Below are 27,118 nucleotides of genomic sequence, written 5' to 3' on the forward strand. Positions count from 1 at the left end.
TTTCCTAAGATTTTCACAGTGGCATCAAGCTAGAGATAACAATCATAATTAAAAGCCAATCTTTGTTGAGTAACGATTACTTAGTGCACAGAGAGCAACCTCACTATTCCAGGGACTCCGGGTGGATTAACTCATACAATTCTTACAATAATTTTCTGCAGTAAGTGTTATGTAATACTATCATTACCAGCCCCATTGGACACTTGTGGAAACTGAGACACAGAGAGGTTAAGTAATTTTCCCTAACAGGATTAGTCACACAGTAGTAAGGAATGCAACCAGGTTTCTCCTCCTCCCCCTAAGGCAGTCTGACCCCATAGCCTGTGTTCTTAACCATTGTGCTACCCTGCCTCTTGTGATCTGGGCAGCAAACAGAAGCCTTGGACAATTTACAGCCCTTCCCGGCCCCCTGGATTTTTGCTCTCTATTTGTAGCCTCAGAGATGCCAGAGAGCATAAAGTCAAAGGATAAATATAATGTGTCTTCCTGAAGTATCATTCAATCTGTTTTTTAGACTCCAGTTGCACAGAAGTGGATTAATCATAATCCCTAACTTTGACACACTTTCATTGTTAGCCCATGAATGACTAAATATTTTTTACGTAATAAGTTCCTGTAAACCACCACCAGCCCTAAAACTAGAATCGTGATGGTAATGTACATCTACCTATCATTGGTCATGCCTTCTTTTATCCTCCTTCTTCTCCATCCAAAGATAGTCACCATCCTGAATCCTCCTTTCACCATTTCCTTGCTCTCATTTTTATATACGTCGTTTTATACCTCTTTGTATTTCTGTAAAACATGTTTTTTTATTATCAGTTTTTTACTTTATTAAAAGGATATCATGCTATATATAATCTGCTGGGATTTCTACTGTCATGCAGGGTGTCATGCGGGGTCTCTGGTCCCGCTCCCCACTTAAGAACGCAGGACATGGTGAGGCCACAAAGGAACACCCACGGAGCCATAGATAGGGGAGTCATACCATTATAGTCTCTCGGGAGGCTGGGTTGGAGACACAGGAAGCAGGAGCCACACGATCCGCAATCCGCCTTCTGATCCGCAATCCGCCTTCCGCTTCTCTCAACCAACCTCACTTGCTAACTGCAATCTGCCTCTCTGCAATCCGCAATCCTCGCTTGCTAGCTCAGCCACCATCTTCTTGCACGCCCCCATTTTCTGTTAGCGTAGCCACGACAGTTATACAGTTATATTAATGGCCAGTGGCTCACTGGTTACAGCTGATGGTCAGCTAACCACAGCTGATGGCCATCCAATCACAGTTGATGGCCATTTACTACCCGAGTGAGCACCTTTCCACATGAGGGCGAGAACCTGGAAATTGCACTCCTGGCTCTGTCCCTGCATATACTGTCCCCCCACATTGCTAAGATTCATCCATATTATTGTTTGATGCTGCAAAACACTCACTTTATAGATTTTTTTTCCCTGTGAATATACCACAGTTGATTCATTCATTCTGTTGATGGACCTCTGGGTTTTTTCCAGGTTTTTTGCTATAGTGAACAGGACTTCTAGAAACATTCTTCTATGTGTCTCTTATCGATCACTTGTAAGAGCTTCTTTTATCCACACACATGCACATTACATACATCTAGGACAGGAACTGCTGGATTGTAGGGTATGTGACTGTTCAATTTCATAAAATAATGCAAAACTGTTTTTCCAAAGTGGTTGTACCAATTTACACACCCACCAGCTGAGTGTTAACAATCCTGTGAAACAAACATCCTTTTTAACACTTAATTTTATCCGACTTTTAAATTTTTGACAGCCAAATGAATGTAAAAGAGTATCTCTTAATTTGCATATGCCTGATAACTAATGAAGTTGGGTCTGTGTAGTTTATTGGCCTCATGTGTTTCCACTTCTGTGAAAACCCATGTTACCTGTGAAATACCTGTGTTACCTGTGGAAGTCCCATCCTTTGCACATTATTTATATATTAAATAGTTTGCTCTATACACAATGCAATTTACATGGATTTTAAAGATAACACTTGAGAGTTGAAAAAATTGGGGCTTGTATCAGTTTCCCCATTAATGCTCATTTACTTTTCCTTGCCTAATAGTGGTAGTTCAGTAGAAAAGTTTGAGAGTAGTTGAGTTAGCTGGATTAAATTAGGAGCAGCTAAAGCTGATTAAGGAGGGAAGTGAGTTTTTCTGGTTTGAGGCCAGTGGAGTGCTGAAAGGCTAACATGACTCACAGGAAATCTCTTAACATTTCTGTTTCCCTTGCCGGCTGAATCCCCAGGAACTTTCTAGATCAGGCTCAGACTCCTGTATTCTTCTGGTACCTGTTCGGTGTTTGATGAATGTATTTAGTTAGGTTGTTAGCAGAGAAATCCATTTCACCATTGGCCTAGGTAAAAAACAGGATTTATTACTTTGCAGAATTCAAAGAGGGTTAAATGGCAACCCACAGACGGCAGAGGCAGCTGGAGCCAGGAACCCAAACCATACCAGGATTCTCTATTTGTTATTCGCTTTTGCTGTTGATTTCATTCTTCTGTTGACCAGTTGCAGAGGGTTACATTCTATAGCTTAAACCACACAAAATGAACAACAAAAAACCCAAACCCTCAAGTTTTAGAAACTATTTTTGTTTTGAGAATCCACAAGGTTCATTTAGATTGTATAACAGGTAAAAAAATAGTCAGTCCTTCAAAACTTCCTATGTAACCTCAGTGGGCAGGCAGTATTGGGAATGTAACATTTTATGGGCATGGCTTCTTGTGTGCTTGTTGAGAACAGGGTTACTCTGTTCTTTTCAGTGCCTGTGCCAGACTGGGATGGGTAGAGAGGGAGGATTGTGTATCTGTCACTGGGTCATAAACTCTCATCATCCAGACTCTTGAAACAGCAGTGTATTCTTTACCCAGTACTAATCTCATCCTTTCAAGAATCTCCCCTGTCCCCATCCCTGCACCCACCCACTTGGTCAGCCCTCCTGGAGCTCCTTTCCTGGACTTTGGATGTGTTCACATTGGTGCCCCTCTTAGAATTCTCACAGAGGAGCCTGGGGGCAGCGAGGGTCCCAGAGCTAAGGCCTTGTCCTCCACATGTTGCTCACAGTTTAGTGTTGCCTCAACCCTCATCTAGACTGTAGGACTCAAGTTCCTCTGATACCGATCCAAAGAGAATAGGTGATTTGAAAATGTGTTTCACTCTGTCTCATTTCAGCCAATCAAAATTGGAGGACAGAGGGAGGACATCATAAGTAGATTTTCTGTTGTCTCTCTTATTTTCATTAGAACATTCCTTATTGAAATAATTGTAGAACATATAATCAAACGGGTTGTGGTAATCTATGCCCATTGTTAGAGATGCAGGATAATTTGTATCAATTGCCCTCCCTCCATGGTATAATCCTCAATGTTACATATTTCACTTTTGTTATTATTAGGGAGGCAGTATGTAGAATGGGAAAAATACAGACTTACTAATTTTCTGACCTTGGGCACATTACTTAACTTCTCTGAATATCTGAAACTAGTTTCTCACGGGTACAATTGTACTCATAATCCCTGTCTCCCGAGAGTTTTTGTGAGATTTAAATGAAACAACATATATATAAGCACTTAGTATGGCACCTGGCACACAGTTATCTTTATTAAATCACCTCACTTTTGTTAGGATAATGAGAAAGGCTTTTTGAGTTGCCAATAGGTGAAAGTAGTGTATTTCCAATATAACAGTGATATGAGCCACACTGCGTGGGTGGCTCTCCAGGTTCTGTCATTTGCTGCCTGTGGAATATTGGGAAGGTATTTAACATCTCTGTGCCTCAAGTTTCTTTATCTTTAAGGAGCAATAACAGTAGTACCTACCTCATAGGATTGTTGGGAGGATTAAATGAATTAGGACCATGAAATTGTGAAATTGTGAGAACAGGCTTGGTACATAGTGTGCACTCAATAAATGTATGTATTATTATTATTATGGTTGTTAGTAATAATAGTAACAGTAATATTAATAGAAATAGTAACAACAATAATAATAGTAACAATGCTAGATATATGTGGATATGTACATGGGGGGGCACAAAAATATCCATGACACAGTTTCTACATTCATAATCTAGTAAAGCAAATGCAACAGACATATGAAACACTACAGGCAGAATGTGGAAAATAGGGAAAGAGAGTTACAACCCAAAAGACATAGAAATTGAGAGGTCATCATTCTGGAAGAGGCACCATTGTTACAATCTTTTCTCCCCAAATTATTTCATTTTCTATGCACAGTAGAATGGAAAGAATGGCTTTAAAGTTTTACTTGGATTTTAATCCAGTGCTGCTATTTATTTACCATATGAACTTGATTAAAAAACTTGAACTTTGGCAAAATGATACCTACATTTTAAGGTTGTATGAAAAATCCAATAAATTAATATATGTAAGGGTTTAGTTCAATGATTGTCACTTGCCTCCCTTTTATTGTAGAGAGGGTGAGTATTAATATGTTTTCCCTGTATTTGTGACTATCTAAGAGTCGTGTAAGACATAATATATAAGAAGAAATAGCAAGATTTACAATTTTCACTTCTATTTGTTTGTCTAAAACTAATTCTGTAGTTTCTGCTTGATGTCATGGTTTTATTTTCTCCCAGGAAAATGAGAGTGCTTTAATCCAGAATGGTTCCTGATCAGCTTTGTCTGCAGTTGTTTAATAGACTATGCTTATTTGATGCAATTATCTCATTACTAAGGAAATTCACTGAGATGAATGTAAACAGTTACAGCTTTATGATTCAAGTATTGCTTTAAAGCAGGGGTGTCAAAACTGCGGCCTGTGGGCCAACTGCGGCCTACAATCCATTTTTAATTGGCCCGCAGCAAATTCCAAAAATATATTTAGTTTACTTAAATAAGCCAGGTGAGGCAATACGTACTTCACCTCGAGTGAGTGGCCCGGCTGTTTGTGTATTTTACCGCATATGGCCCTTGGTAGAAAACGTTGAAAAAAGTTTTGACACCCCTGCTTTAAAGTATCATAAGCATCGTTGACTTAGTGTATTAGTTTCCTATTGCTGTCATAACAAATGAACACAAACTTAGTGGCTTAAAACAACACAGATTTATTATTTTACAGTTCTCACTGGGCTAAAATCAAGGTGTCAGCAGGGTTGTGTTCTTTTCTGGAGGCTCAAGCAGGGAATGGATTTCCTTGCCTTTTTCAGCTTCTAGCTCACAGCTCCTTCCTCCACCTTCAAAGCTGGTAACGTTGTGTCTCTCTGACTCGTCTTTTGTGGTCACATCTCCCTCTGACAACAGTTTGGAAAGATTCTCCTTTTAAAGACTCGTGTTGAGATTGAGCCTCCGTGGATAATCCAGGATAATCTTCCCCATTGCAAGATACTTAACCATAATCACATTTGCAAATTCCCTTTTGCCATGTAAAAGGAAATAACTGTTTTCCTATACTTAATACTTCCGACAACAAATGTGTGGCTTTTTTTTTCTCACATTAACCGATTCTGCAACTCTCCAGGCACAAAGTGGGTATCCTATGACTTAGTTATGACACGAATTACCTGGTGTTATCACAGACCCTACAGGTTAAGCGCTCAGTCCCACAAGATTACCCTCCCGCTTCCCCAACCCTCTTTCGGACATTAGTCTCAAGTCCCAGCTTGTCACCTTATACTTCTGATTGACTGGGAGCCAAGAGCAAAATATGTCTTTCTTAACATATCACAATATCACACCAGGTAAGGTGACCTATTCACAGGTTCTGAGGGACTAGGGCATGGACATTTTTGGGGAGCCATTATTCTGCCTATTACATTTGGTGATAGAATCTGAAAATGGTTCCAATAAACAAAACAAAACAAAACAAAACAGCTTTAGAGCACAATGACTACCTGGGTACTGGTAAAAATGTAAGCAATAATTCATAAAATGTCAAGGAAAGCTTTTCTCAACTCACCTAACCCACAACCTTTTGCACGTGGTCAGTGTCTGAAATAATCAGCCAAGAACTGCTAGACGTTTTTCCAGTTGTACCACAGATTTGAAAGAGATCTGGTAGCTGCTGATTCCTGCATAGGCTGTATCCCCACCCTTCAGTCACATGGGAGAATTCACAGTGCTGTTCCATTTGTTGGGACAACACAGCACTTCTTATTCCCTTTCTTTGGCCCTGAACAACTTCAGGTCTCAGATGAAATATCACTTCATGAGTAAAGCCTGCTGTGAAATCTGACATTAGGTTAGGTCCCATCCTAATTGTTTTTTTAGTGTTTTTTTTCACTGCTGTATTGTGAATTCAGGGGCTCTATTATTTCTCTATATTTCCAGAGCCTGACATACTGTCAGGAACCTAAGTACTAAAAAATTATTTGCTGAGTTGAACTGGGTACCATTAAGAAGATGGTAATATGGTGGCTGGTTAGTTCAGCTGGTTAGAGCGTGGTGCTGGTTAGCACCAAGGTTGCCTGTTCGATCCCTGCATGGGCCAATGTGAGCTGCGCCCTCCTTAAAAAAACAAACAAACAAACAAAAAAGATGGTAGAAAAGGTTACTGTGGGTTGTTGAAGCAGGCAAGAATTACCACACGTTCCAGTCTCTAGGCAGAAGTCTTGGAGTGGTATACTACTGCAAAGAATACCCCCTCTCCCGGAAAAAGACAGGTATAAACTTGATCTGGTCATCCTGGATGTAGATCAACTCCCTTTCACAAGGCTGTGGTTTCCCAGCCCAGTCCAGTGCATAGGTGCAGTTACTTTCAAATACCTCAAGTGGCTCTTCTTTTTCCACACTTTTCTGTGTGTGTGTGTTTTAAGGTTTCGGTCACCAATCAAGACATAGAGTGCTGGCCCCTTGAGTTAGCATCCATTTGATTTTCTGCTTAACTCTGATTTTCTAGAGGATCTGATATTGATAAGCTTTCTCTCTTCTTGGCTGTGGGATGATATCGTGATGATTAAAGTTGCCAGGTATTGCATACTTCAGTAGTATTTATTAAATTGAGTGGAGTATGTTAGGATATATTTGCACAGAAAATTCTAAGTAAAACGTAAAATAATTATAATTCTATGATAATTGGTTTAATTCTATAATAACTGAGTCTGTAGCTATTATGGACTATATTACCTAATATAAATATATGGGAAATATAACATTAAAGTTATATTGAATGATCACATAAAAGATCAGGCATTTATAAAAGGAGATAGCGTTAAAATCATCCAACCTGTATTTTTGTAGCTTCATCCATTTTCATCAAATATTTAGTTAGAGAAAAAAAAAAGATGGAACCTCTATTTTGAAATTATTCTAACAGAATCATGTGCGGGGGAAGCATAGTGGGCTAACAAATGTGCTCTACTTAGTGCCAGGGAGTTTGTATTTTGTACCTAATTCTGCCACTTTTGAATAACATCAGTTAAGCTACTCGTTTCACCTCTCTCAGCCTCAGTTTTTTTGCCTGTAACCCCACAGCACCGTCAAATGATCAAAAATCAAATAAGATAGGATATAGAAAAGTTTTGTAAATTGAGAGGTACTATAAAAACATAAAGTAAGGTATTCTGATGGGGTCCATTAGCATGAATGTAATAAATAAATAATACTTGATGATGATCGATGCCCCATTGGCAAGTCCGGGGAACTGGAAGTCAGCAGTTTGGAAACCTTGAATTGTCAACAGAGACTCACAGGGCATAGAGAGGTTGGGGGAGAAACAAAATAGAGAAGGTGAGCTATGAATCTAAATGAGCACAAGGATTCAAAATGATGCATCAGAAAGTCTTCTAAAGTTATTATTTGTATTTCTTTCTGGTCCCTTCACTTTCTTGGTTCTTTTAAGAAAGAATAGAAAATGTAAAAATAGATTTCTCACTGTTAGAAAACTTGGTATATACAAAATGGATAAAGAAGAAAACAGAACAAAACAAAATGCCCTGTAATCCCACCCCAATTCTCTGTTAATTGTAAGGTTCAGTCAATCAGGCAGTTTGATCCATCCATCAATCTAGTCACTGACTTCTTACCCCTCTGCGAGTATCCTTTGGCTCTAGGCCCTCTCCTGTGCCTGCAGAGTCCAAATAAAATGAAACAGTTCCAGGAACTTGCAGAGCTGGGAAGACCCAGAGGTTGAAGTTCATTTTGGTTGAAAATGTCTTGAGTTACAACTAAAGTGACAATGCAGTCTGGTGGGTTACTTACTGGATCTAGACCCACATTAGGTTTGCTCTTTAAACTTCTGTTGCATTTTTATAGAGCACTGCAAAATTGATTAGCTTTCCCTCCCTTCCAGTCTAAGTTCAATATGACATACTATGAAGAAAAGTAGAGGAAAAACGGTTTGCTAATTTTAGGTGTCCTATTCCATTATTCTGTATAGTAATCGTAAATAGAAAATGAAATGGGTGTTATAATTTATGGGGCAAGTTTTGGAAAAGCTTGCCTCATTATTTCATTAAATATCAGACAGTGGTTTTGGCAAAACTTTATGAACATGCTTCTAGCATTGTAGATAAGAAGGCTGACATCTGAACCCTTGGATTCCTGTTCTTAGGTGGAATTTTTCAGTTCTGTGTGCCTGGAATATCACAGTCAGTGCATTTTGGGGTGACCAGGCTCTAGATAAAGTGGCTCTTGCTATTCAAACTCACGTTTATACTTGAAAATAAATGTAGTAATTTATAATGAGAATTGTTGCTGTTAAATTTGACAGCTGGTCACACCATCCCAACAGAAAAATCTACTTAGGAAATATAAGATCTGAAATTGCTTGTTGAATCTAGAACGAGGACGAAAGAAATTGCATGTCCCCACCTCCTTCATGACACCCTTTCTTCTACTCTTGGTATCCACCTTCCAAGCAGTTAAGACTAAGCTGTTGATTCATCTGGGGACTCTTGCTCATGTATAGGACTGGAGAAACTTGGCGGGTTTCCTTTTCCTAGAATTTATATTCCCCGGGCACAGTAGACTCCTGTCACTCTTTCAAGTCCTATTTCAATGTGCATTGCAACTAATTTTACATTTTCATTTTAAAATTGAATGCTTTCTGGTGGTATTTAGGTGGACACCTTTCCAAGTTACACTGTGGAATGATTTTTTTTGTGGTTCATTATAGTTCCCCCTGCTATAGGTGGCCTTTAGAAAGGCCACATTCTCTGGTGGCATTTTTTTTTCCCACCTTTGCAGCAATTCAGCCAGCCTATATTGATTCACATACTGGGTGAACAAAGATGAGTATGATATTATGTTTGCCTTTTTTGAGCATACAAGCTACCTGGGGAGCCTAACACATATACTAAGTAGAATACAGCGTGAGACATTTTATATTAGATCATCAATCTTCGGGGTTTTCCTGCATTATAAACCCCTTTTATTAGTTTTCTGCCAGAAATTAGGTATTTTGAAAAATTTTGAAACCCCTCTACTTGCAATTGTTAAGTAATACTGAATTTATTTATTTTCTCTCTTTTAACTAATTAGACACTAAGGCTTCTGATTAGCAAGAGAAAATGAGTGTTACGACACTTGATTGGTATCATTCTAAGTGAAAGTAAATAAATGTGATTTTTCAGTTTGTCTGAGCAGCCTTATAATGGGTAAATGTAGGGTTTCTATTAGGCTTAAAAAAAAACTTTTTATTTTGGGAATGTTCAAATAAGAGTAGAGACTCTTACCTACTGTGATGTACCTGTCACTCAGTTTCAATAATTATCAATTTATCTTGATACCTCTCCACTTCAGCCGGTCTGGATTATCTTAAAGTAAGTCTCAGGCATCATATAATTTCATGCATAGATATTTCAGTATTAATCTCTGAAAGATAAGCACTTAAAAAAACATAGTCATAATACCGTTTCTCCATCTAAAAATTAACAAGAATTCCTTAATATCAACTCTTTAGTCCATGTTCAAATTTTTCCAGTTATCACGTTTTTTTTTCTAGTTTACTTAAATTATGAATGAAAAAGGGGCTACATAGCAAATGTGACAAGTTCAGGGGCTCCATGGCAGACCTGACCAACTCAGTGACTGAAAGTAATCACATAGGATGATCTGATCATAAATTCGTAACTGGGCAGATCGTGGTGGGTAGTCACATCCCAGGCTTATAGCTTCCTTAGTTTTGAGACCACAAAACTTCTCATTGTTATCTTGTTGCCCCATGTATCTCTACTTACTGTAAGTGTTAAATGTTAACTATCCTGTCCCCACCAATGTAGAAGATGTATCTTTCCATTTTACTTTTTATCCAATCCTAGTGATTTTCTCTCCTTGCTTTCTCCCATCTCCTTAATCTACCACGAGTGGATATCATGTAACCTTCCTTAGATTTCCCCCTTTGATTCTAAATGTATAAAAATAACTGCCAAACTGCCATTCTCAGGAGCATTTTCTCAGTCTGTTTAGAGCTTGCTTCCAGGCATGTCCTCAGTTATTGGTTCAGATAAATTCAAATTTTTCTATAGGTTTGGATTTTTTGTTGACAAAATCAAGATGCACATAAGGCCCATACATTTCAATGGTTTGTTATATGCACATCTCTTTCTTCTGTGGGCTTCCTCTTTTTCTTGTAGTTTATTTTTGAAGAAATAGTTCATTTGTCATGGAGAGTTTTCCACATTCTAAGAGGGCTTTGCTGATTGTATCTTTCTGGTGGGTTTACAGTATTTTCTTCTCAGAGTATGTTTTTATTCTTTTATTAAAGTAAAATACATAGGATTATAATGGAAACCAATTACATCTGCTTAGGTATTAAACTATTAGAAACACATTGTGATATATGTTACTATATGTGCTTTCTCCCCAATATAACAAAGAGAGAGACAGCAAACATGATGTACCTTGTGATGGTAATGCACAGTGTCTATGAAATACCGCTATCCATCCATGTATGCAGGCTCAAAGCCTACGTCATTCTTAGCATCTTCCTCTGCCCCACAACCTGTCCTAAAAAACATGTGTAAGTACTAAAACTTTTAGAGAAAAATAACACGTATATTAATATATATCACATGAAATAGCAAGATCTCACAATGGGTGTTTACTGTGATTTTGGAGTAGTGATGAATGTACATGATTATTTTGAAATTTCAGCAACAATTGTTGTACAATATGAAAACGTCTGTGAATTCTTTGGTAGCAAACTCACAGGTACTGCTAGTACTGCTACAGTTTGTTGCTTATGTTCATAACTGAAGGGAATGTTAAACTGGAGTTAAATGTTACTGAAAATCAGGATGTATTTTGTTCCCATCCAAGTTCATAGATTCCCCAGAATATTTTCATGGACTTGGTCCATGGAACGCTGTTAAAAATCCTGTGGTCTTATTTCTTTTTTTTGGCAAGAGTATTTCATGCTAGATAGTATATACTGCCAGCATAAGTTATATGGTGTTTGCTTGTCTCTCTCTTTGTTATATTAGGAGCCATTGAGGTTTATCCTAGATTCGTTATTTTATTAAGGGTTGTAAAATGATATTCTATTTCTGTCATTTCATTTTTATTTATTATCTATATATTTATACAAAGACAATCTCCCTGTCATAAACTCATTACCTTGAGGTATACTTTGCATAGGAAGGGCAGGATAAATGTTTGCTTTTCCACCCTTTATTTGCATTGTAGGTTGGTTCCCTCATATCCTCCAAAGATGACCAATCAGTTTATTTTTTAAAAAAAATTTAAGTATTGCTATTAAGTCATGGATTTAAACATATTGGAGGTATTTCATTGCAATTGTTCTTATTGATGCTCAGAATTTCTTTTTGTCATGACTGCTCTAGTCTTTGATAGCTTTCGTGCCACTTGGTGTGACCAAGTGTTCCAGGCTTGTTTTGTGCATTTTTTGTCCTAGGTCTGAAATCAGCCACTCTCTAAGGAGCCCTAGTTCTTTTTAGTATGAAATATATTTAGTTGCCATATTCTAGGCACTAGGAGTGTTCATGACTGTTGGTTGGTGATTGTTTCAGGGCTTTTCAGTGGACAGAGATGAAAAGCTATCTCTGTCCACTGAAACACACACACACATACACACACACATATATTTAATGCCTTATGAATTAATTCTAACTTTCAATAAAGTTCAGAAGTATAGGGTTTTAACTTAACCTCTTTAATCTTACACCTTTGTCTTTTTTTCCTGTACCAAAAATTAATACATCAACATAATTTTTTATTTGCTTTTTTTCACAATATACATACACAGTCTTGAAGTAATACCGACACCACCTCCAAACAATTTAAGATATTTTACAGTTCTTATTGTTCCTATGGTATATTCTATTAGGAATGTATTGTCAAATTAGTGTGTTTTAAAGTCACTTGAAATGATTCCGTTCTATTTGGTTTGCCCCTAACTTAAAACATCCTTAAGTCTATTTAAAAAATTTTCTTTTTATAGATAATTTTTCTCCTTTCCCCCTCCCCTCTTCCCCCCTCCCCTTCCCCAACTCTAATTCAAGCCATTGTTCTCAGTCTAGTTGTGGGGGATGCAGCTCCCTGGCCCATGTGGGAATCCAACTGGCGACTTTGGCATTAGTAGCACAGCGCTCCAACCGCCTGAGCCACCCTGCCACCCCAAAATTTTGTTTTTTATTTTAGATGTGGCTTTTTAAAACTATAATTCTTGTTTTATAATTATGTAAAATATTTACAGGGCTCCTTAGACAAATCTATAAAACAAAGTATATTCAAAATAAGGTATATACATATATATATACCTTTTACTTTGCTCTCTTTCTTGACCCATAGGCAACTTTAAACAAACAGTTTTTGTTTTATCTTTCCATATAAAAATATTAACAAATATAGGTAAATGTTAACATCCCCTCCCATTTTCTGCCACATTTCCTTCTTTTTTCTTTTTTTTCGTATATCCTGGCAGTCATTTTATAGCAGTGTATGGAAATATTTGCCTTGCTTTTTATAGCTGCACAGTATTTCCTTAGTGTTTATTCAGCTAGTTCCCTGTTGTTAAACATTTAGGTTTTCTTCTTTAGTCTTTTACTATTATGTATAGTGCCGCAATGAGTAGCCTGTATGTACATGTACACCTTCTGTACTTTTGCAACCGTATCTTTGGGGTAGATTCCTAGAAGTAAAATTTAGAAATTGTTCCCCTCCCCCTCTAAGGATTGCGTCATTTTGCATTCTTCCCAGCAATGGTCAGAAGTACCGTTAAACTTTCTGAAATGTCAAAAGCAGCTCCTGTACAGTCCATGGATTATTGTCACTAGTTGCATGGATTCTTAGAGTTGAGAGACCTCAGAATTGGAAGCACTGCTTTAGAGCTTTCCTTCTCCAAGTGTGGTCCATGGACCAGCAGCACGAGCATCACCTGAGAGCTTTTCTGAAATGCAGAATCTCAGGCTTCTCTTCAAACCTACTGAATCAGAACGTGCACTTTTAACAAGATTCTCGGGCGATTCATATCACATTAAGATTTGGGAAGAACTGGTCTAGAGCTGTGCTCTTTAGTAGTATAGCTACCAGCCACATGTGGCTGTTTAAATTAAACTGAATTACAGTGAAATAAAGTGAAAAATTTAGTTCCTCATTCACACTACTAGCTACATGTCAAGAGTTCAATAGCCACTTCTGAAACATTTCCATCAGGCAGTAACTTCGATTGCACATTGCTGGTCCATGGCTACGCTGTCCAGTGTGGTAGTCACCTGGAGCCACACATGGCTGTTTTACTTTCAATTGAAATTGCATAACATTAAAAATTCACTTTTTCTTTTCATATTTGTAATAGGATTTTTATAGAAATGCTAGATGTTACTATTCTGTACCAGGTATTTACAGGTGGCAGATGTAATGGATTTTAAAGTCTTCCCAAAGAAGCTATGCTCCATGGAAACCTTTTAGCTCTAATACTGAATCCTGCCATTAGCTGACAATCTAAGAGCAGCACAGATTTATTGAGATATAACATGAAGAAAAATGTGTGTTTTGCATTCAGCTGATGTATTTTATTGGTCATTTGGAACACTTTTTCTTCAAATAAAAGGGAGAGACTAATTCAGTTGTTTGCCATCCTTATTGCATGTTAGGCTTATCTTGGGGACTTTTAAAATAGGCTGACATGTGGACCCCACCTTTTGAGAATCTGGTTCAGCTGGTTTGGTCTAGAGTCTTGGTGTCATTTGTTTTTAAAGCTCCCAATGATTTTTTAATATACACCCAGGTAGAGGATTACCCATCAAATTTGATGTTACAAATGAAGAAGAGCTAAATAAATGAATCAATCCCATAATTGTGTCTTATATATATTTTATGTAAAACTAGTGTTTGAATTAGGCAGAAACCCATGTTATAGACTTTCTTTCATTCCTGAATCTTTCTGGACATTAGTCACATTTCTGGTCTGTGATCAAGAGTCTCATCCTCTGTGAACATTCTCCAGGAAGTTTGAGCCTTTCTTCCGTTTGGCCACATACACAATTCTGTTTTCACACTTTCCCATTTTATTGTGGTTCTCTGTCATGAGGTCTAGCTCCTCAACTAGACAGCAAGCTCCTTAGCATGTTCCACAATGTCAAATATCTTTTAAGCACTAATATGTACTAGGCACTGTGTTAATCATGGGGGATATAATGTCTCTGTCTCCTTTTGGAACTCAGAGTCTTGGGGGAAGAAGATCCACAAGCAGTGTGGCAGGTGCTAGGAGAGAGTGATAGGGTATTTTTTCAGGGCACACAACATGAACCCCTAAACTGGTCAGGGAAGAAGAGGGTCAGGACCTGGGAAATATAGAGGTTGTTTAAAATCTAAATTTCTTTTGCTTTTCACATATTAGGCACACAGCAAACTTTAGTAAATGTGTGACTGAATAGCTTACTGACTGAATAAATGAATAAGCGAAGATATAGGGTCATTAGAAAGCATGTGCATGAATATGTGTTTTGGAATGGAAGGGATGTTAACATACGTACTTTCTTTAGGTTTTCTGGAAGAACGAAGAGGTGAAATAAAATGCCTTAAAATCTTTACTTTTTTTTCCCAATAGTTTATTTTTTTAAATAGTTTTTTTCAAGTACAGTATATATACAATATTATATTAGTTTTAGGTGTACAAATCGTGATTAGACATTATATAACTTATGAAGTGATCACCCCAATAAATCTAGTACTCACCCGACACCATACATAGTTATTACAATATTAGTGACTATATTCCTTATGCTATACTTTATATTCCCATGACTATTTTGTAACTACCAATTTATATTTCTTAATCCCTTCCCATTTTCCACCCATTCCCCCAACTCCCCTCCCATTGGAAACCCTCAAGTTGTATCTATGAGTTTGTTTCCGTTTTGTTTGTCCATTTTGTTCTTTAGATTCCACATAAAAGTGAAATCATATGGCATTTGTTTTTCTCTGTCTGACTTAGTCCACTCAGCATAATAACCTCTAGGACCATCCATATTGTTGTAGATGGCAAGATTTCATTCTTATTTATGGGTGAGTGACAGTCCACTGTATATATGGACTGCCTCTTTGTCCATTCATCCACTGATGGAAACACAGGTTGCTTTCATATCTTAGCCTTGTTAATCATACTGCAATGAACATATCGATGCATATGTCCCTTTGAAGTAGTGTTTTGGGTTTCTTCTGATAAATACCTAGAAGTGGAATTACTGGGTCCTTCTTTGTCTCTTGATATAGCCTTTGTTTTAAAGTCTATTTTGTCTGGTATAAGTATTGTTACTCCAGCTTTCTTTCTTTCTTTTTTTCTGTTTTTTGTTTTGTTTTGTTTCCATTTTCATAAAATATCTTTTTCCATCTCTTTGTGTATTTCTTTTGATCTGAAGTGAGTTCCTTGTAGGCAGCAAGTAAGTAATCTTGTTTTCTTATCCATTCAGCCACTCTATCTTTTGATTGGAGCATTTAATCCATTTACATTGAAAATAATTGTTGGTAGATATGTAGTTATTCCCATTTTACTATTCCTATTTTAAATTTTTTCTTCTTTTTCTTAAAGAGGTCCCTTTAACATTTCTTGCAATACTGGTTTGATGGTTATAACTCCGTCAGCTTTTTCTTATCCAGGAAACTCTATCTAAATTCTATTTGATTCTGAATGATAACTTTGCTGGGTAGAGTAATCTTGGTTATAGGTCCTTGCTTTTCATTACTTTGAATATTTCGTGCCAATCTCTTCTGGCCAGTAAAGTTTCTGTTGAGAAATAAGCTGACAGTCTTATGGGAGCTCCCTTATAGGTAACTGCTATTCTCTTGCTGCTTTTAAGATTCTCTCTTTGTCTTTAAGCTTTAGCATTTTAATTATGATGTGTCTTGATGTGGGCCTCTTTGGCTTCATCTTGTTTGGGACTCTCTGTTCTTCCCAGGCTTGTATGTTTATTTTTTTCACCAGGTCAAGGAGTTTTCTGTCATTATTTTTTCAAATAGGTTTTCAATTCCTTGCTCTCTCTCTTCTCCCTTTGGTACCCCTCTGATGCAAATGTTGGTACTCCGGATGTTGTACCAGAGACCCCTTAAATTATCCTCATTTTTTTGATATTCTTTTTCTTTTTGCTACTTATCTTCTAAATCACTGATTCCATCCTCTGCTTCATCTACTCTATTGATTCCTTCTAATGTATTCTTTATTTCAGTTATAGTATTCTTCATTTCTGACTGGTTCTTTTTTGTGTTTTCTGTCTCCATTCTTATGTTTCCTATCTCTTTGTTGAAGTTCTCACTGAGATCACTGAGTATCCTTATAACCAGTGTTTTGAACTCTGCACCTGGTAGGTTGCTTATCTCCATTTTATTTAGTTCTTTTTTCGGGAGCTTTGTTCTGTGCTTTAATTTGGGAAATGTTTCTTTGTCTCCCCATTTTGGCTGCTTCCCTGTGTTTGTTTCTCTGTATTAAGTAGGGCTGCTATGTCTCCTGGTCTCCATAGAGTGGCCTTATCTAGTAGGTGTCCTGTGGGGCCCAGTGGTGCAGTCTCCCTGGTCACCTGAGCCAGGTGCAGCAGGTGTGTCCATTGTGTGGTTCATGTGTGCCCTCCTGTTGTAGTTGAGCCTTAGTTGATGTTTGTACATCAGTGGGTTGATTGGTTGTGAGGACAGGCTGTGACTACAGTGGAGGAGCTGTTGTGCAGGGGATGACACAGGATTCACTTTGGCAGGACTTTTGTGCCTGCGCAGTATGCTGTTTGGGTGTGTTGTCCTTAGAGGCAGCCATTGGTGCTCCAGTGCTGTCCAAAGCTGGCCACTGGGTGAGCTGTCCTGTGGACTCGTGGGAGTGGTCCTCCTGCATACCAAGTTCAGCCACAGCTAGTTCCCTGCCCGGAGACACCTGGAATGAGCCACAAAGCAATCCTCAGATTGGCGCCACCCATGCTGGAGTTGGAGGTGCCTGGGAGAGGCCAGGCCTCAAACCGAGGCCGGCTGCCACCAACGCTGGTCTTGGGGCTGGTCAATAAGAGGTATGTGGCATGCCTAGGCCAGATGCTGCATTTTTGTGGTTTGTGAGCATTTGAGAGATTTTAGGAAAGTCTGCAGCACAAGCCATGACAGGCTGTTTTTACGTAAAGCCACTGAAAGCAGTTTGGGTGGTCATGCAAATTGGGTGGGGCGGGATCTCAGGGAATCAGCAGCAAACAGTGTTAGAGACTCAGATATGGCGGCTGCCTGCATCTGCACTCTGGGAGGGGGAAGGGCTCAACAAAGGAGCAGTGGCTTCTGCCAGCACTTCTGTCTGGCAGAAAGCTGCCCCTTCAGCCCTCACCCTGAAGCCCCAAAATTCAGTTTCTCCCCATATGTCCCTGGTGCCTCTCGAGCTGCTGCCCCAGTGCTGGAGCTCAGAGCGAGTGAGTCTGTCAGCAAGTAAGTCTGTGTGTGGTCCCTTTAAGAGGAGCGCCTGGGAATGCAGCTGCCCTCTGTCTCACTCAACCACAATCTCTTCTGGTTTTCGCTGCAAGAAATTGTGGGTACTTCTCTCCCCTGCACTGGAACCCTGAACTTGGGAACCTGGTGCGGGGTTGGGACCTCTCGCTCCTCAGGGGGGCATCTCCGCAGCTGAGGGAACCTTCCTGATTTTTAACCTCTACACACAGGTGTGGGACCAGCCTGTTCTGTGTCTCGACCCATCCTACCAGTCTTGAGGTGGTTTCTGTATGTCGTTAGATGTAGGAATTCTGTTCAGCTAGACGTCAGGTGATTCTCAGTGATGGTTTTTCTGTAGTTTAGTTTTAATTTTGATGTGGTCATGAGAGGAGACAAGCACAGCATTTCTACTCTGCCGTCTTGATCAGAAATCCCCCAATAATCAAATCTTCTCTTTTTTCAATCCTTAAATTCTTAAATTCATACAATATATCCAAATAGTTGTGTGGTAGGCAGTGACCTTCCTTAGTTTATCTTCTATCTATTTTCCTGCTTCTGCCCCAAATGATCCATAACTCTGTTTGCTCAGCTTTGTGGTAGCCTGGCTCCCACAGAGTGTAGCTGCCTTGGGAAACAAGTTTTGGAGTTGGACCATATCCTGCCATTGAAGTTCACTTCAATGGAGGTTCCGTTTGAAAAACCATGACAGGATATATCCCATGGTTAGATGCACATTGCTTCTGGCAGCTTCCTTTAGAGAGGAACAGATTTTGTTATGGGTTAAGTTTATAATTCATATGAACTACGATCTTGTGTTGAAGTGCCAATGCTTACATGTGAAGCCATAAGTAAGAAAAGTTTTTTAGAGGCCTTTGGTATCTCTCCCTACAGGTCTGACTTTTTATTTTCTTTTTTATTAAAGTTTATTGAGGATACAATTGTTAGTAAAGTTACATAGATTTCAGGTATACAATTCTGTAATACATCATCTATATGTCACAGTGTGTGTTCACTATCCAGAGTCAGTTATCCTTTCATCACCATATATTTAATTCTTTTTTCCCTCATCTAGAACCTCCTCTCCCCCCTTACCCTCTGGTAACCACTAAGCTATTGTTTGTGTCTATGAGTCTATGAGTTTTTGTTTCTTCATTTGCTTGTCTTGTTCCTTTGTTGTTTTCAGTTTTATATACCAGATATCAGTGAAATCATATGGTTCTTGACTTTTTCTCTCTGACTTATTTTGCCTAGCAAGGTCTGACTCTTTATCTTCTCTCTCCTTTTGTTCAACTTCCATCCCCTTCAGCCTCTGTGCCTCTCTCTCTCTCTCTCTCTCTCTCTCTCTCTCTCTCTCTCTCTCTCTCTCTCTCGCTCTTCCATTATAGATTAGGTCATTATGATTTCGAGCCAAGAGAAGTGCATTCCTGTAACTTTAAATCTCCATACTCAATTTGTGACTCTCCTTTTTTTTAGAAGATGGTTATACTTCATGGTTGGAGGACAGCTTGCTTAATTGTGTTGTTTTAGAATGCAAATGTGAGTTTACTGGAGGAATTTTGTCAATTTGTGAGCAGGGCTTAGTGCTTCCTCATTTCTTAGTCTCACTTGTTTCAAATTTATAATTGCTTTCAAGTCCATTATGGGCTGTGACAAATGTTCTGAATTTGATTAGGTTATCGGCCACTTGATTAGCTTTTTGGCAGCCTATACACTGGACAGCCAGCTCCCCTCTAATTGTTTATACTGGTAGTAGAGAAATCAGGCTAGACTCCTTTCCTGATAGCAAGTTGAGGTGCAAGGATCCTCTGAAGAGGGATTTTTCTAATATAAACTTTGTTATAAAATCATAATGGAGAAGCGAAGGAGGGTACAGTGGGGACAGAGAGGGGGCAATGAGGAGAAGAGAATGAGGAGAAAGATACAGAAGGTGAGAAGATACCAACTCTGAGGAATGACCTCACTTACTATCCTAAGACCATGTCCCATTGGGGGGACAGCAGATATTTTAATGGTCAGAAAATTTGGGCATCAACTCTGCTTCTGTATGAGCTTAGGCAAAACACTTCCCTCTTTTGGCCCACAGTTTATTCATCTTAAAAATGTGGGCATTAGCGCCAAAGTTCTCTAATTCTGAGACCTTCTTCCAGGAAAAAGAGAAATTTCTCGAGATCCTTTTCTTTAAGCAAATTTGAACTCCCTGATCTAGTATTTTAATAACTAAAAGCACTGACTTCCTTTGCCTTGTACTAATTGTGACTGTTGGTGAATCATGGAGCCACTCTGCGTCTCATGTTCCCCATCTGTAACAGAGTATAGTAATACTACTTTTCTCGGCGTTGTTGTGAGGATTGTGTTGAGAATGTGTGCTGCAATTTAACAAAGAGATATAGCAAAATTGGAACCATGTCCTTGGCTAGGCACCCTTCACCACAGATTTCCTATGGGAAGTATGTGGCTGGGGACAATTGACACTTGTCCCCCCAAAATGAATGTACTTTTCCATTCTTTGGCTTTGGCTCTGGAGACTCCTCATCTATAGCACCAAGTGGTGAATTTATTTTGTCTAGGATCAGGCAGCCTAATCCAGAATCGGTGCCTTCTTCAGGAGTACGCCCAAGAGAAGGAGGTAACACTGCATCCAGTTTGCCTCAGCAGCCTGTGATTGGGAGAGTATCCCCTAAAGCTACTTACTGCCTCTGTGGGAGCAAGTCCTTCACTCTGCTCACCTGGGCAAACACTTCCTTCACTAGCCTAATAAAGTGTCTTTGCTTCTGGCCAGTTCCTGATATCGTTCCTCCCCCTTGAAGGTTGGAGGTTCTGAACTTCTTCCTTTTGAGAGTAATAGTAAACTTCACAAAGTGATAGAACTCTTTGAAGAGCCATCTAGCTAAACAAGTAAAGTTGAAGATGCTTATGCCCTAAGATTACCAGTTAGTTCCACTCTATCTCCAAAGCAGATGAGTCCTTTAAACTTCATGGCACAAATAGAAAATCATTATATTTGTAGGTACTCCGAGTTCACTGCTTCCAGCAGATGCCTTAGGTAGTCCCCAGCAGGTCACCCTGAGTGCTGAAGAGACTATACGCATATTTTAGCACAGCAGTAACTCATTTGCACGAATTTGCTAAAAACCAGAAAAACTCTTAGATATGTACATCAGGTGACATAATCAAGAATGTTTGTAGAGGCATTGTTTATAAGAGCAAAAATCAATTAGAATACAACCTAAATGTCAACAAGAGAGTGGATAGAGTGTGATGTAATTGCATAGTAGAAAGGAATGAACTAGAACCAATGTATCAATATGGATGACTATCTCAAACAAGGTTGGTGAAAACAGCCAGTTGCAAAAGTATACATATATTATAATACTGTTTATATAAAATTTAAAAACAATGCTGTTTGTAGCTTAGGGATACTTACATAAATATCAAAATATATGGAAATGTGTGGAATGATACATGTCAAGTTATGGAAGGTAGTTACCTCAGGAAGGCTAAGAGATAGGGGAAAACACAGCATCAGCACATGTTGATGTTGCCAATATTTTATTTCTTAAGGTTCCTGGTGGATATACATTTGATTGTGCATTACAATTTATTATATAAGAAATTCAAAAAATTAAAAATTAAAGCTGTGAGAGAATAGTCTAAGATGAGGTGGAGAGCTAGGCAGGGGTCAGATAGTAAGTTGCCTTGTAGGCCATTTGAAAGTCTGGCTTTCATCTAAGAGCAAAGGGGAACTACTGAAAGGTTTTAGACTTGGGGATGATCCCATTATATTAACATTCAGAACACCGACTCTTGCTACAATAGAGATACTGGATTTGTGGAAAGTGAGAGTAGAGCAGAAGAGCAGTGAGGAGTTCACTGCAGTCCAAACTGTAGAGCCCTTCCTCCTTGGAAGGCCATTTTCTCTTGCTTCTAGAGTGTTCTTCCTTCCATGTTCTCTCCCAGCCTCTGTGCCATGCCTCTTCATCTACGTCTGTAATTCCTCTTCTTCCTCCAGCCCCTTAAATGTTGCTGTTTCCCAGAGTGTTTCTTTTTTAACCCTCTTTCTTTTCAGTTTTTAGGCATATGTTATAGTGATCTCATTTACATCCCAACTTCAGCTACCACCTTTATGCTTATGATTCACAAATTTATTTCTCTAACTCAACCCTTTTTCTCAGCTTCAGACTCTGTACTAGACATTTCTTCTTGACTGTTTCATAATTAAACAAAATCCAGCTTGTCCAAAATGGAGTTATTTTCCCTTCCAAATGAGCCTTTTCCTCCTGTTTTCTTGATTAACCACATTGCTATCTACCCAGTTGTTTGACCCAGTAAACTCAATATTATTCTAGATTCCTCTGTCTCTGTCAACTATCCTCTTTAATTGGTGTCCATGTTAGGAATTAAAGGTAAGTTTTGGGTGCTATTTGCTCTGATGTATATGCTATGACATATCTAGGGACCCAGAGATGCTCCATTCCTGCCTTTCTAATCAGTTTACTCCCTCCTATTGAGAAGATGCCAATGATCTTACTACCAGCAAGAAAAGGTACCAGCTTTAGGACATGACATATAAGGCCCTTCTTCATCTGCCTTCTGTTGACTTTTCCACCCTCATCTGCTGCTGTTTTCCTCTCCTGTGTTCTGTGCTGCAGCTAGCCCAACCCACTTGAAATATGTGAATGTGCTGTATTGTTTAAAGGCTCTGTGCCTTGGTATATGCTATGACTTGTGCTTGGAATGCATTTCTGTACTGTGCCTGTCAGGTGAATTCTTGAAGTCTTCTTTTTTTTCTTTTTTTGTTAGCCCATATTCACACTTGTCTAACTGTGCCATAACTGCTAGTTTACGTGACTACTTATCATCCTCGGTGGTATCTACGCCTCCAAGGCACACAGAGCCTATTCACCTTTGTCTCTTCATAGCTGGGCACATGGTAGATGCCCTACGAGTGTATTTAGTGTTGTTTCACCCAGCAAACTTCGTTTGAGGTTAGTTGCATATTAGTGAAACAAATATTCCAGAGAAAAGAGTACATTGTAAACTCTTAAACTAGATATCCTGGGTCTTCTCCTGTTTTGGTATTTTCTACTTTCTTTAGAACAACTCTGGAAGTAAGTATTTATGGAGAGAACATTTTAAAAAAAAGTTGCAGTGTTTTCAGTCCTGATCCTTGAACCTTCCAGGAACTGTCAGTCTTCAAGTTTTCACTCTTATTGCCTTCTGCTCATTTCCCAAACGTCTTTAAGTTTCCTCGATGCTTTAACAAGATAATAATAATAATAAATCTGTCTTCAATACTACCGCTTAGTCTCCAAACTCTTTCCCCATCCTTCTCCTTTTCATCATTTAAAAAAGAACTATTTATGTTTGGTTCATTTGTTTACTCATCTTCTACTCACTCAGCCCACTGGAATCGGACTTAGGCATTAATTACCACTAACACAAATCTTTCCTTCAAAGACACCTAGCAACTTCTGGCTTGCCAGTCCAACTGTGTCTCTTTAGTTATAATGCCACTTCTTCTCTGCAGTTTTTGATCTCTTCCATCTTAAAATGCTTTTCAACTCTTAGCTTCTGTTTCATGACAATCACATAATTTGTCTTTCTCTGACTGTGGCACTTCATTGGAAAAGTGGGAAGAGTTTTATACTTGGTCTTACCATATATTTGGGCATATATGGGAATTTCTTTATACATTTACATTCATTCAACAAATATCTATTGACTGACAGCAAAGTACCAGGTACTGGATATGTAGTGGATAGCAAAACAGGTATGGTCTAACTTTCTGAAGTTCAGAATTTCAGCCTTGTAGTTGTTATCTATTACTATGTAACATATTACTATACACTTAGTGGCTTAAAACAACACACATATATTATCCCACAGGTTTAATGGATCAGGCATCTGGACGTGGCTTAGCTCTGCCCTTTGCTTCAGGGTTTCTTAACAAGATATAACTTAGGGTGTCGGCCAGGACTGGGATCTCATCTGAAGCCTCGACTGGGGAGGGATCTGCTTCCAAGCTCATGGTGATGTTGGCAGGATTCATTTCCTTGTGGTCTGCTGAACTGAGGTCCTCAGTTCCCTGCTGGTCTTTACCCAGAGGCCACCTTCAGTTCCTTGCCATGTGGGCCTCTCTATATGGCAGCTTGTTTCACCAGTGTCAGCAAAGAAGGGACTCAATAGAGACAGTTGGCTAGCAAGACGGAAGTTATAACCTTATGTAATATATTCATGGAAATGACATCCCATTACTTTTATTGTATTCTTATGGTTAGAAGCAAGTCACAGATCCTACCTGTCGTGCGGGAGACCCTGCTCGCCGCGCCATCTTTCAGGCGGGGCGGCCTGCGGGGTCTCTGCTCCTGCTCCCCACATAAGAACACAGGACATGGTGAGGCCAAAAAGGAACACCCACGGAGCCATAGGTAGGGGAGTCATACCACTATGGTCTCACTGGAGGCTGGGCCCACTGGATGTGCGACCTGCTGTCCGCCTTTCCACCAACCGACCGACCGACGACTCTCCTCCACAATCTTGACTCTGTTCTTCTCCTCTCTTCCGCTCTCCTCGGCTCTCCTCTTCCGCTCTCCTCGGCAATCCTCAGCTCTCCTCCGTAGCCGCAGCAGTTATACCAGCGGCCAATCGGCTAACCGGCCACAGCCGACGGCCATCCACCACCAGAGCCAGCACCCTTCCACATGAGGCCGAGAGCCTGTAAGCTACTCTCTGGGGCTCTGTCCCCACACTACCCACACATTCAAGAGGCGGCGATTACCTGGAATAAAAATACTAGGAGGCAGAGATTCATTAGGGGCTGTCTTAGAGACCACCTATCACAAACCTCTTACTGTCCTTCCCTTTGATGTTTCAGCCACCTCAGTTTTTACTGCTCTCAAATTGAACTCACTAGTCCCCCCTTGCTCAAACCTGCATCTTTTCCTGTATTCCCTGTCCTGGTCAGCAGCCTTATATCCATCCGGTCACCTAGTCTAGAAACCCAGAGATCATTTTCAACACCTCCTCCTGAAATTTAATGGGTTACTAGGCTCTGTGGAGTCTTTCACATCTTTCTCTACTTTCCATTCATGCCGGCATGACTTTAGTTCAGATTTCACTTTGGCCGGGGTCATTATGTTAGCCTTCTAACTGGCTCCTCTGCCTAGATTGCTTTCTCATTATTCCTTTCTCTTGTAACCATCAGAGTTACTTTTATAAGTCCTTCTGTTTAGAAATCTTCATGGCTCCCAGCCATCTATGGCATAAAGACCTCACTTCTCAGTGTGCCATTCAAACCTTTTCACCATGTGGCCTCACCTTCTATTCCAAGCTTCTTGCCCGCCACTCTCTGCTATAGCCCTTATGCCCCAGGCACACAGGGCTACTTGATGATTCCTGAACTCACCCCTGCATGTGTGCCTCTCTGCATTTGGTTCTAGTTACTTCTTCCTCTAGAAATCTTTTATACACTTCCAAACCTGCCTGAAAAATCACCTTTTCTGTGAAGCCTTTCCCAACGACTCCCTTACTCAGAATTAATCAGTAGCCCCTGTGCGCTCTCTTAGTCCTTTGTTTGCACCATTGTTACAAGACTTTTGTTTTGTAGTTTGCTGTCTGCCAGTTTGTAGTTGGTTGTTAAGGTGCATCTCTTTTAATAGACCAAAGGGCAGGGTCTGGGTCTTATGCTTCTGTGGCATAAAGTGCCAGCTTCTAGAGCACTGATTCACAAGCTTTGCTGCACATTGGAATCACCTGGGAATTCTCAACATCACAGAGGCCTGGTAACCTGCCCCCAGAGACGATGGTGTCATTGGTCCCTGGTGTAACCTGATGTTGGCATTTTTAAAAGCTCTGTGATTCTAACATGCAGGTAACTCTGAAAACCACTGCTTCTAGTTGAAGAAATCAGGACTCTGGGAGAATGCAAGGATGAGAACATGTTAAACAATGAATAGGAAGACTTTAAAATGAGTTAAATTTGAGTTTTTAAAAACCACACATACACACACACAAAACACATTCACTTCAAATAGTACATGACATAGTTAAGTAATCAATGATCTCTCAATGGACGGTCAATGACATGGTATTGAGGGGAAATCAGAAATGTACAAGAAAATTAAAATGGAGTCTCTCGAAATCCAACACTTTAATTTTTGTGTCTGGAGACAGCCAGGAGTGCAGTTTCCCGGCTCTCGGCCTCACGTGGAAAGGTGCTGGCTCGGGTAGTAAATGGCTATCAACTATGACTGGATGGCCATCAGCTGTGGCTAGTTGGCTGTCAGCTGTAACCAGTGAGCCATTGGCCACTAATATAACTGCCGTGGCTACACTAGTAGTGGATGGTGGCTGGCAAACGGTGGATTGCAGTTAGCATCACGGATTGCAGTTAGCAAGGGGTTGGTTGGTTGGCAGAGAAGCAGATGGCAGATTGTGCATCGTGTGGCTCCTGCTTCCTGTGTCTCCAACCCAGCCACCAGCGAGAATGTAGTGGTATGACTCCCCTGTCTATGGCTCCGTGGGTGTTCCTTTTTGGCCTCACCATATCCTGCGTTCTTGTGTGGGGAGCGGGAGCTGAGACTCTGCATGACATTGTGCATATGAAGTAAGCAGTGCAATGAAATAAAGAACTACCTGGAATAATTAGTATGTCCCTTTTTGTTGAGCACTAAATATAGTGTGTGTTGTGCATTTGTGCCAAAGGTATAGATTACTTGCAAATTATTCTGATTTCCTTCTTTATTTTCTAGGAATATTTTGAAAACAATTGCCCTGGGTCAGATGTTGTCCTTGTGTATATGTGGAACCGCCATCACCAGCCAGTATTTGGCAGAAAAATACAAAGTGAACACCCCCATGCTTCAGAGCTTTATCAACTATTGCTTGCTGTTTCTAATTTACACAGCGATGTTGGCATTTCAATCAGGTATGTCAAATGTGGGACTTAACCTTCTCAATAAATTATCTTCATAAAAATTTTTGGCTTCTAGACATTAGAAAAATAAAACATGAGGCAAAATTAAAAACAGGAAGCTATTGCTGTTTTTATAAAAGCTATTAGAAAAGTGTGACACCTCTGAATTCTGTGAAAGTAGTGATTAGAGATTTTCACATACTCTCTGAAATTGTTGATTAAAATAAGTAGCACCAAACTGTAACAGTAGAAGTTGTCAAAAAAAAAGAAAAAGTGTAACTGTCATTACAAGTTAGGTTTTATTTTTTACCCCCTGTGGTTGATAAATTAAGAGACGATATTAAAAACAAAGTCAAGAACCTCAT

General features: G+C 39.5%; 1 protein-coding gene across 1 annotated transcript in view; it reads left to right on the forward strand.

Annotated features, from left to right (window-relative positions):
- The window catches only part of SLC35F2 (solute carrier family 35 member F2), a 44,835-nt gene that overhangs the window by 7,674 nt on the left and 10,043 nt on the right, over window positions 1–27,118 (forward strand). Inside the window, exon 2 of the mRNA XM_019718714.3 lies at window positions 26,590–26,765. Within this exon, the coding sequence (XP_019574273.3) occupies window positions 26,590–26,765 (176 nt within the window). The remainder of the gene's footprint in view (window positions 1–26,589; window positions 26,766–27,118) is intronic.

Source organism: Rhinolophus sinicus, chromosome 14 (assembly GCF_057876585.1).
Source record: "Rhinolophus sinicus isolate RSI-liver-muscle chromosome 14, RSI-T2T, whole genome shotgun sequence".
Classification (NCBI taxonomy): domain Eukaryota; kingdom Metazoa; phylum Chordata; class Mammalia; order Chiroptera; family Rhinolophidae; genus Rhinolophus; species Rhinolophus sinicus.